Here is a 12,336-nt window from a genome sequence, read left to right on the forward strand (position 1 = left end):
CGCTAACATTAAGGACAATCTGGATTAGCATGTACACAGCAATACAGTTAAAGGACCACCCTTTTGATATACCGAAATTATTTCCCAATTCGACGTATAAGTTTGAAATTTGTCTCAAAGTTGCCTACAACCCTCCTCTGTAATGCTCCGAAACGTCATCCAAGATCTCGACACGTGCGAGGTGTAAGGAGAGTTAATGATTTCACATTGTACAAAAATTTCGCCACAATTCTGTCCAACGATTCCACGATGGAGATCAGAAGCGCCACACTCAGCGCTGAAATCAAGCGGTTATCTCGCGCCTGGCCGAGGAAGTTTCAGACACACCGCCTCTCATTGACACGAAAAGGCCCAGGGGGTGACGCGAAGGGCGTCTGTGAAACCACCCCTTCCCTTAAGCCGCTCATTTGCACACATTTTGCCGCCTAAAACGGCAGTTCGAAGTGCGATAAGCAACACGACGACGTTCTTGACAATATTTGACGCTGTTGACACCACGTGGACGCTTCAACTCTTCTCTAAGAACATCGTGGGCTAGCAACCCAACTGAACATGATCGCACCCCTGCGGACGCAGTGCTACAGAAATTTTTGCTCTAATGTACAATGTGGAACCACAAGGGACCCGTTTAAAACCATTCGACGAAATCAGAACGGCGTCCGAAGCAGGAAAGTGTGCTAATTATTACGTCTGAAATATTTTCCTTGGCCACATACAAGAAATCAGCGTGATTTCGACGCTTGGAGTCGCGATTCTAACCTCAATCGCTGAGGCGTCAAAGAATGGGTAAAATGTTGGTAACAGGGACTGCGACGACCTTCTCATAGTGTGACACGTCTGTGACGGCGTTGGGCAGAACTGTGGTGAATTTGGTGCCAATATGACAGCATTAACCCACCTTACACCTCACATGAGCTTCTGTCGTCTGGATTCCTTTGCTGATGTGTCGCCATCTCGCGATTTGAAGCACCAACGAGCGCGAGGATGACGTCGCAGGGCGCCAAAGGAAGGCTGTTGGTACCTTCGAGCTAATAAACTTATTTACAATGGGATATAATTACGTGGTTTCGAAAAAATGATAATTTAATTCTGTTGCACAGTGTGCGTTGATCGATGGAATATGGTACTTTTACTACAGTTGTTCGTATTTGTATTTCTGTACTGTGTTGTTTGTTTGCAATGTGATACTAGTCCGTCAGACAGAGATACAAAGAGAAATGCCTCCCCCTAGAAACACCTTCTCCCCAGTTGTCAAAGTGTACATCACTTAAATTCATCAATGAGTATTTTTTGAGAGTACTAGTGTTTAGAGTATGTGTGTATCTTAGAACTGATCAATGTTTTGTGAATGTCTCTCATATGAAACAGCATTAATGGCTTACTGAAGTGTGAAGAGGTAAAAGTATTCAAAAGTATTTAAAAGTTTTAGTTACATTTAATTATACGTTAGCACATCAGATGGGCAAGCTGGTTCAAAATTTCGTTAATTTCTACACTAACTGTACCGCAAAGTGCAAAGAATAAGCTTGCAGCATTACGATAATACTACAAACGATTCACCCAAAAAAGGCTAGAATCTTTGGAATAGCCTGTCATCAGTTCCAATATGATAGCCATTCCTGTCTGGTTCAGTAGACGATTCATGTGTTAACTAGTTAATAGTAAAAAAATGTAAAAAAGTTAAAATTTAAAGAATAGTTATTTGATTGCAAGTCGTGGGAGCGCTCAACATCATGCAGAAATACACTCAAGAGCCAAAGAAATTGGTATAGGTATGCGTATTCAATAAACAGGCAGAAAGCTGTGCTGCGACAACGCCTACATTAGACAACAAGTGTCTAACGCAGTTGTTAGATCGGTTACCGCTTCTACAATGGCAGGTTATCAAGACTTAAGTGCGTTTGAATGTGGTGTACAGTGAATATCAAGAATCCAGTAAAACATCAAATCCCCGACATCGCTCCGGCCGCAAAAAGATCCTGCAAGAACGGCACCAACCATGACTGAAGAGAACCTTTCAACGTGACAGAAGTGCAACCCTTCCGAAAATTGCTGCAGATTTCAATACTGGGCCATCAACAAGTGTCAGGGTGAGAATCATTCAACGAAACATCATCGATATGGACTTTCAGAGCCGAAGCCTCACTCGTGTGCCCTTGATGACTGCGAGACACAAAGCTTTCCGCCTCGATTGGGTCCGTCAACACCGACATTGGTCTGTTCGGGACGGGAAACATGTTGCCTGGTCGGGCGAGTCTCGTTTCAAATTAAATAGAGCGGATGGACGTGTATGAGTATGGAGACAACCTCACGAATCCATGGACCCTGCTTGTCAGCAGGGGACTGTTGAAGCTGGTTGAGGTTCTGTAGTGCTGTGGGGCTTATGCATTTGGAGTGATTTGGGACCCCTGATACGACTCTGAGAAGTGACGCGTACGTAAGCATCCTCTCTGATCATCTGCATCCATTCATGTCCATTATGCATTCCAACGGACTTGGTCAATTCCAGCAGGACAAGGAGACACCCCACACGTCCAGAATTGCCACAGAGTGGCTCTACGAACATTCTTCTGAGTTTTAACACTTCCGCTTTCCACCAAAGTCCACAGACTTTAACATTATTGAGCATATCTACGATGCCTTGCAACGTACTGGTCAGAAGAGATCTCCACCCGCTCTACTCTTACGGATTTATGGACAGCCGTGCAGGATTTATGGTGTCAGTTCCCTCCAGCACTACTTCAGACATTCGTGGAGTCCATGTCACGTCTTGTTGCGGCACTTCTTCATGCCCTCGGGGCCCTACACGGTATTAAGCAGGTGTACCAGTTTCTTTGGCTCTTCAGTGAACAAACTACGTTACTGCTTGTTATTGGCACATTTCTGAGGCTCGTAAATCTGTCTTTCTTAGGTTGCTTCCGCCATTTAGTTACTTGTAATTTTATGCTGTCGATAAATTGTCAAAAATTTTCCACTGAGTCTCACATGTAAAGCAGTGATAATAGTTGAGAAAGCCTCAAAGAAGAAAAAGGATTGAGGTAAGTTTTGTGAAAAATAACAGATTTTGAATGCGAAAGTTCTTTATTGTACACGTGCAGATAGACGAAGAGAGTGTGGTACGGAAGTCATAAAAAAGTTTCACCAAATATTCTGTGGAAATTACAAAAATGAGCATTCTAATACATTGCCACAGGCAGCTGCAATAAATGTGACGCTTTACAAAGCTCCAAAATAATTAAGCATCCATAATTGCTCCTTCTGCAGCAGGTCTTTATGAGTGAACCAATGACAAATTTTTTGTTTTGGTAGCGGTAACTGTGTTCTAGTTTAGCGTAAAAAAGGAGGTTGAAGTCTAGTTACGTGATAACAGGTCCTGTTAGTGCTGTGGAATCTGGTCAATAGAAAAATATAAAATTAATTGCCTTGTGTTCTCCTCAGATTTATACAATCTATATTTGCGAATGTCTTAAGGTACCTTTACACTATACGAAAGTGCTCGCGAAATAAACGTGCGAGGCTATTTCGCGAGACAGCTGTTTAACCTTTTTCATTTACGAAGGGCGAAAACGATATGCGAAACAGGTATACAAACGGTGAAAGGTCCATTTGGGTGACACAGCCATTTCAACATGGCCTTTTGTAATCCCGTAAGTTGCATGCCCATGCGCCCTCACAGATTCAGCAATCGTTTTACTTATTTATTTTTCAATTTTAGATTTCCGTGTTGGTTCAGTGCAAATGGCATAGATGCTTAAGCGCCCAAAACGGAAAGAACAAAAGACGGAACACTGGATGCTGAAGAATCATCATTCCATCCTCGCATCGTCCCTTCTTGCCCGGTTGTGTTCTGCTCTTTCTTAGATGTCCAACATATGCGAGTCGGTTTTATGGTCTTGGATGACGTGGAGGGTTTCCCCGAGGTGGCTGTCTCGGGGGCAACAAGTAATGGCGTTGATACTATGCAAAACGAAAGAAGCAAGGCATTCTGATACGGACCAATGGATCGAATGGGGTTTGTATGGGCGAGAAGTAGGCTCTCATAGCACAGTGGGGACGACTTTAATGCTTCACGAAATTTGCCCGTCTAAACTGTTCACGAGGCTGTTTCGCTGAATGAAAACGTACCTTTACATATTTCGTACTTCGTTTTCTTAGAGTTAATTGTTTTCAGTAGATTCGATTTTGTACTTGTAGTGTATTATTTGGTGGAACTTCATTTAAGTTTGCCTGTAGATGCAGGATAATATTCTAAGTGTAGGCATAGGCGTCTAGTGAGTACGGTCCTGTTGGTACTGCTGAGGATCCTGGAGCAGCTGTGTGCAGCAGGCACTGAAGGCGGGCGACTAGTGCTGTCGGCGACGGGCTGCGCCGTGATGCTTGGAGGCGCCATGCTTGCTATGGCGACCAGACTTTGTTGCCTGGTGACGCGTGCCGGAGCGCCGCCGCTCTGACTTGCTGCTCGTCTCGCACTCTCCGAGACAAGTGGAACTTTTGTTGCTCCGGATCACCTTCCGGCCGTTGAGCGGCTGCGTGGTGCGGAAGTTGTTCACCAAGGGACCGTTTGTCGACTGGAGAGTCCGGAACACCTCCAACTGTGGACACGTAAGACAACGGTTCTCACCACATTCACTATTAAGCACGAAGTGCCCGAATTACACTGCTGGTTCTTCAATTTGGAACACCAGGGAAGTACAAAACGAAATTTTACGTATTGTGCGTCTGGTTCGAAGAATGCACGATGTAACCAAGTTTGCACACCCTCGGTTCATTGGACCCAGAGACAGCTTTAACTTTCAACCGGTGTACGAAAGACATAAAACTGAGCCCCCACTCAGGTATGCTCTCATCCAACATTCAGTAACACGAGACACTATTAGAAATTAGTTTTAATATTTCTAAGTGGTACTTTTATACTCATGTGACAGAAGTCATGGGATAGCGATATGCACATATAGAGATGACGGTAGAGTCACGTACACAAGCTATAAAAGAGCAATGCACCAGCGGATCCGTCATTTGTCACGAGCGGTTCTAGGCGCTTCAGTCCGGAACCGCGGGACTGCTACGGTCACAGGTTCGAATCCTGCCTCGGGCATGGATGTGTGTGATGTCCTTAGGTTAGATAGGTTTAAGTAGTTCTAAGTTCTAGAGGACTGATGACCTCAGATGTTAAGCCACATAGTGCTCAGAGCCATTTGAAGAGTCATTTGTACTCAGGTGATCCATGTGAAAAGGTTTACGATGTGATTATGGCCGCACGATGGGAACTGACAGACTTTCAACGCGGAATGGTAGTTGGAGCCAGACGCATGGGACAGTCGACTTCGGGAATTTTTAAGGATTCTAATATTCCTGTACCCACAGTGTCAAGAACATCACGGGAATACCATGTTTCAGGCATTACCTCTCATCGCCGACAACGCAGTAGCCGACGGATTTCATTTAACGATCAAGAACAGCGGCATTTGTACAGGATTGTCAGTGCTTAAACCAGCAACACTGCGTGAAATAACTACAGAAATCATTCAGGGACGTACTATGAACCTATTCGCTAGGACAGTTCTACGAAATTTGGTTTTAATTGGCTGTGGCAGCAGACGACCATGGCGTGTGTCTTTGCTAACAGTACGACGTCGTCTGCAGCGGCTCTCCTGGGACCGTGACCAAATCAGATGGACCGTGGCCTGAGTCCCGGTATAAGTCGTTAAGAGTTGATGGTAAAGTTCGAATGGGGCGCACACCTCACGGAGTCATGGACCTTAGTTGTCAACAAGGCACTGTGCCAGTTGGTTGTGACTCCATAATGGTATGGGCTGCGTTTACATGAAATGGGCTGGGTTCTGGTCATGTTAGGCCACCTCATTTTTAGCCATCCATGGACTTTATGTTCCCAAGAAAATATGGAATTTTTGGTTGAGAATGGCCAAGCCATGGGTCACAATTGTTTGGGATTGGTTTGAAGAACATTCTGGACAGTTCGAGTGAATGATTTGCCCACCCAGATAGCCCGACATGAATCCCATCGGAAATTTATGGGACATAATCGAGTTCATGCACAAAATCCTACACCGGCAACGCATTCTTATTTACGGACGAGTATACAGGGTGAAGAAAAATTGTGTCACGAAATTTTAACCCTGGATAGCTGATGTCAGTACGAAACAGAGTTACTAATGTCGTGTAGGTCGACAACGGACCATTTTTAAACTAAGGAAACTTGGCACCACGCGCTCCGATTGTCTATGGGATCACCCTATTGCCGTTTGCCGGTTGAGGGGCAGTGCTATTGTTGTCGGTTCCCACATACAAACGTCCCTCGCTCTGTCACTGCCGCCGGCCGCTGGTGGCCGAGCGGTTCTGGCGCTACAGTCTGGAAACGCGCGACCGCTACGGTCGCAGGTTCGAATCCTGCCTAGGGCATGGATGTGTGTGATGTCTTTAGGGTAGTTAGGTTTAAGTAGTTCTAAGTTCTAGGGGACTAATGACCTCAGCAGTTGAGTCCCATAGTGCTCAGAGCCATTTGAACCATCTGTCACTGCCGCCACGTGATACGCACACGTGTCGAATAAGTCTTGCTGTTTGTCCCCACCTCAAGCCAGAGGCATTCACACATAAGCTTCGTTTCGGAGCACAAATACGTCACCTGCGATTTAGTCATACAGTAAGCATGGCGGAACAGTATATTCGTTTGAAGAACAACGAGATATGGTTTTTGTTTGTGGACTAGCCGACGGTAATGCGCATGAAGATCGACGGTTGTATGAGGAACGGTACCCAGCAAGACGCCACCCACAGCCGCAAACGTTTACAGCAATTCACCGGCGACTTGGCGAAACAGGCTCGTTAGCGGGATGTCATGGTGATGCTGGAAGACCTCGAACACGACGGCATGCTACATTTGAAGAGACCTCGAGCACTACGAGGAAGCACCTACGACAAGTATTCAAGAACTCATCGGTTAGTCTGGGAGGTTTTCAAGGACGACGGGCAACATCTATTCAGTTTCCAGTCTGCCCAAGGCCTAAATCTTGTGGTGGACTATGAACATGGGCTAAGGTTTTGCCGGTGGTTTCTGCTACGTGTTGCGCGAGATCCGACTTCCCCGCCATTGTGATGTTTACCGACGAGTGCACCTTCCATAGAGATGGCCTTCACAACACTCGAAACGTTCATTACTCGGCAAGATGAAAACATCACGTCACATACTTTCACGGACACCAGGAACGATTTTCGTTTAACATTTGGACAGGCGTTGTGTGTCACCATCTGATTGGAGCGGTCCGTCTACCTCCTCGACTTATCGGGGCAAATTACCTTCACTTTTTGCAAGAAACTCTACCTGGCCTGCTGGAAGATGTTCCCGTGGACATATGGCTACGCATGTGGTTGCATCATCATGGTGCTCCCGCACGTAACAGTCGTGTTGTGCGCAGATATTAAATGAACTCTTAGACGGCCGGCTACTTGGCAGAGGTGCTCGTAGGACGATCACGGACCTCACGCCACCAGACTTTTTCCTGTGGCGATTCTTCAAGGTTCTAGTCCACCCACCCGGACGTGACCCACCAAGGAACGAAGAGGAATTAATGGATCGCATTCATCATGCGTCAATCACATCAGTTCAATGCCAGGAATCTCTGAAAGAGTTCGGGAAAACACCGTTTGACGTTACCAAGCTTGTGTCGCGTCAGAGGGTCGCCAGTTCGAGAACCTGCTTTAAGTAAACAATGTCCTAGCTTCAAAAAACGCCCTTTTCAGGGCGGACAAAATTTGTAAAAGAGGAGTTGACGGGTTTGTTCCCGGCACGTCTTATCATGAAACTACAATGGATGTGTCGGGACCCGGGCAGATTCGCTCCCAGGCCCCTAGAGTGGAAGGCTGGAGCGCTACCAACGAGCATGCGGTCCTCCTTGGATACATCGTGATATCCGGCAGGCAGAGCATTTGCGGCCATGCGTTGTCCAGAGCATCGGGCAACAGGACAATCCCGCGGCTAATCAGGGCGCGTGATGCCAAGTTTCCGTAGTTTAAAAATTGTGCGTTGTAGACCTAATTTTGATTCCTACTGGCATCCGCTACCCAGGGTTAAAATTTCACGACACAATGTTTCTCCACCCTGTAGAGACAGAATGGCTATATTTATGCTGGGGACTTGTTGAGTCCATGCCACGTCGAGATGCGGCCTGGGCTGTGCCAAAGGGGATCTGACACTATATTAGCAGGTATGCCATGACCTTTGTCACCTCAGTGTGTTTTCTGAGCTCACATATAACACACTTTTACATAACCTGTGTCCGATGGACCCACTGGTTCACGTTGTGGTGTCGTTAAATCAGATTGGGCTGTAATCAGTAACATTTCGTTGGAATTCAGAGAATATTTCATTGGAACACATACTCATTTTTGTGACTGCAGAAAAAACATTGTTATAACTTGCAGCTTAATTAACTGTCAGACAGCTTACTACTCTGTTGTGTAAGAGAGCAAAATATTGAGCTAGGTAGTTTCCAGTGTGTGAAGCAGTATAGAAATGTTGTACGTGATTGACATTCGATACTCGTTCATTTGAAAAACGAAACAATAACATCAACAGCAGTTATATTCCTACAGTCCATAGGAGAAGAGGCATTATTTATTCATATTATTCTTATTCAGATAGAATGCCTGAATCTACATCTAAAAAACCAAGAAGGAGAGAAGACAGCATATGTTTTTGAAGCCCAAATCTTAAATCAGTTGTTACTCGGTGGAGGGCTAAGGATGACGATTTCCTTCCAGATGTAAGTACTGCTTCGGATGAAATCCGTGAAGTTCTTTGTAAGGCAGCGGCATGCAACTCTTCAGATGAAGAGCAAAATAGTGGTGGTTGTGGAGGTGATGGAGATGGTGATGAACATAATAGTGCCTTTAGACAAATCATCGATGAAACTACCAACATACTTGTTGTTCCAAATGGAGTAAAAGACCTCTAATGCAACATAAAATGTCTGCACGCAATCTAGTGAAATTTATACCAGGACCAGCGAAGGGTATCATCACTCACACACTCAAAGATATTTAGGATCCTTTAGGCACTGCGGATGAAATTGTGAGCTGCACAAACTTAGAGACAAGAATAGTGTGTGTACCAAAATGATAAACTGGTATGACTTAACTAGAGAAGAAGTGTAATCCTTCTGGGGAATTTTGTGTCGTAGTCGAGAAGGTAAGTTCTGACATTTTACAATCAGAGAACATTTTTTTTTGCAATTCGTCACATAGGGCTACCATGTCCATGAGCCGGTTAGAGGCAATAAGAGGATTCATTAGTTTTCGTAGGTACAAGAGATGCTAAGTTACAAACCGATAAGCTTGCTGCTGTATTGTATGAATGGGAAATACTTATGGGACAGAGCAGGAAAGAATTGAGACTCAAAATTAATTTTATAGTCGGAAGACAACTAGTTCCATTTACGAGCTGTTGTGGATTTGTACAATATATGTCAAATGAGCGCGGAACGTTGTACCATTGATGGGACTGTATATGAAGGAGGACAACCAGACGAGTCACCTCTGCAATATTTAGGCCTTACCACAGTGAAGAACCTTCGAAGCAATATTATTGGAGCAGCCGGAAATGTTGCTATAGATAATTATTTTATAGGCGTACCATTGGCAGAACAACTCTTGAGTAGAATCCTAACTCTTATGATGACATTGAGGATGAATAAAAGAAAAATTCCAAAAGTGATGACACTAAATAGTCTAAGATAAAGTCTATTTCCATTCACAACAACAGATATTCAAGTGCACAGAGGACAATAGGGTACGAGCGTAAGTAGATGTATATGTAACATTATCTGTCAGACTACCAGAGATGTAAATTTGTTCCAATAGACTGTTGTTCTGTGACATTTTCAGATTAAATATGACAACTGTGTTCTTCGCATGCCACTCTTAAAACCTTCTTCTCCCTGGCCCCTCTTCCCTCTTCTTTCCCCTCCCCTCCCCCCACCATTCATCTGGAGCTATCAGCAATATATATATAGTTGGAACACGAAATTTCGTGCATTGGAAGAGCAGGTGTACGGATTGGGCAGTGTCTTGAAAGGAGGATATAAGACGAACAACAACAAAAGCAAAACGAGGATAATGGAATGTAGTCGAATTAAACGGGGTGATACTGAGAGAATTAGATTAGGAAATGAGTTTTGCTATTTGGGAAGCAAAATATGATGGTCGAAGTAGAGAGGCTGTAAAAAGTAGATGGCAATGGCAAGAAAGGCGTTCCTGAGCAAGAGAGGTTTGTTAACATCGACTATAGATTTAAGTGTGACAATAAGAGAATAGCTTTTGAGATGTGGTGCTGCAGAAGAATACTGAAGACTAAATGGGTAGATCATGTAACTAATGAGGAGGGGATAAAATTTTCTCGGGCTTCCAGCCGCGTCCAGTGGTTTAAAATACACGAGCTTTCGGCCAATTTCTCCTCGGCCATTGTCAATGGTGAGGAGAATTCCACTGGAAGCCCGAGAAATTTTATCAGTAAATATCGTCACGAAACAATGCATTCGTATGATGAGGAGGTACTGAACAAAATTGGGGAGAAGAGAAATTTGTGGTACAGCCTGAGTAGAAGAAGGCATCGATTGGTAGTACACATTCTGAGCCCGCCGCGGTGGCCGAGCGGTTCTAAGCGCTTCAGTGCAGAATCGCGCGACTGCTACGGTCGCAGGTTCGGATCCTGCCTCTGGCATGGATGTGTGTGATGTCCTTAGGTTAGTTAGGTTTAAATAGTTCTAAGTTCTAGGGGACTGATGACCTCAGACGTTAAGTCCCATAGTGCTCAGAGCCATTTGAACCATTTTTGAACACATTCTGAGGCATCAAGGGTCACCAATGTAGTACTGACGGAAGCGTGGGCAATGAAAATCGTAGAGGGAGACCAGGAGATGAATACAATAAGCAGATTCAGAAGGACGCAGGTTGCAGTAATTACTCTGAGACGAAGACGCCTGCACAGGATAGAGTAGCATGGAGAGCTGCATCACGCCAGTCTTTGGACTCAAGACCACAACAACAACAATGCATTGGAGCTTCAAAGAAGTCATACAGCTATTGAGAAATGACTTTATCACTCAGATAGCTCACTTGACACGTTTCGGATTTATTTCCATCATAACATATCCTAGTGCACAGAGGGTCACAGGATACAAGAATTACTAGACGCAATTGTAATAAAAAGTGACACAATGCTCATGTTGGTCATCTTAAGTTCCATATAGAGACCACCAAAGCCTGTCGTATCCTGCGACATTCTGTGTAATTGGATATCTGATGATGGAAATAAATTCGAATAGCGTCAAGTGATCAATCTGAGTAACAAAGTCATATTTCACCGATTGTATGACTTTTTTGAAGAGACCTATTCGGCCCCAATACGGTACTACACCATAATATAAAAAATGGTGTTTTATGGGACAGGGTCTCCTTATCCACCTTCTTCTGAGCTGGGGACAGCGACCAGTCCCACATGAGACATTTCCGAGACCATCCCGGCACTATCTGAAGCGTGCTTGTCTCCCTCCACTGTCCCCGCGATGGAAGGTTCCATGACACTTTTGATGTAAACAACATCAACGATTGTCGCTTTCACGGCGTTTGGTGTGAGCGGGACTGAACGTTGTTATTTCTCTCTTGCTAGAGTGGTGATTACCTGTTTGAATACTTTTGACAAGCCTGGAAACTGCTGGGTTATGAGGTAGCACAGGTGGCAGTTAGCAACCTTGTATCTACAGCGGGCCTGATGCAACACTGTTTCTGAAAAACTCGATGTCAACAACATGGGCCCATCGCTTAAATGAAGACTCCACCCTGAAACTTCAGTTTTTTTTCTCAAAGCAATTTTAATGGCTATTTCACTTCTTTGGAGTGTTTACTCTTACATCCCAAAATTGCTTGGCTTTATTGGAATTGCATGTACGTCTAAGAAATATTTGAAATATGAACTGCGCGAAAGAGCCATGCCACAATGGCAGCTACCAAAGTGGCCAACACAGTACCTGTCTATCAGAGACTTGCGTCTGATGCACTACTGGCAAGATGCACTGCTGGCAAGAAACAAAATCGGATTGCAAGTTTGTACAGTGTCATCTTGGGTCTTAAAACTGTTTCTCAGTTCAATATGCACTTTATCACTTCCCAGAAGAAGATCTCCTTATCTAAAGATCGACTGAACAAGCAGTCCTCAATATGCTCCATGTAGAAGAAAGGATACAAGAAAAAGTCTACCTTGGTCTTGGAATTACAACAAAAAGAAGCCTTACGTGAGAAGGAAGGGAAAACGTGTGGTGCTGG

General features: G+C 44.6%; 1 protein-coding gene across 1 annotated transcript in view; it reads right to left on the minus strand.

Annotated features, from left to right (window-relative positions):
• Window positions 1–3,062: 3,062 nt before the first annotated feature.
• The window catches only part of LOC126161361 (carbonic anhydrase 6-like), a 72,649-nt gene continuing 63,375 nt past the window's right edge, over window positions 3,063–12,336 (minus strand). The window contains exon 8 of the mRNA XM_049917130.1: window positions 3,063–4,592. Within this exon, the coding sequence (XP_049773087.1) occupies window positions 4,344–4,592 (249 nt within the window). The 3' untranslated portion in view covers window positions 3,063–4,343. The remainder of the gene's footprint in view (window positions 4,593–12,336) is intronic.

This window comes from Schistocerca cancellata, chromosome 2 (assembly GCF_023864275.1).
Source record: "Schistocerca cancellata isolate TAMUIC-IGC-003103 chromosome 2, iqSchCanc2.1, whole genome shotgun sequence".
Lineage (NCBI taxonomy): Eukaryota > Metazoa > Arthropoda > Insecta > Orthoptera > Acrididae > Schistocerca > Schistocerca cancellata.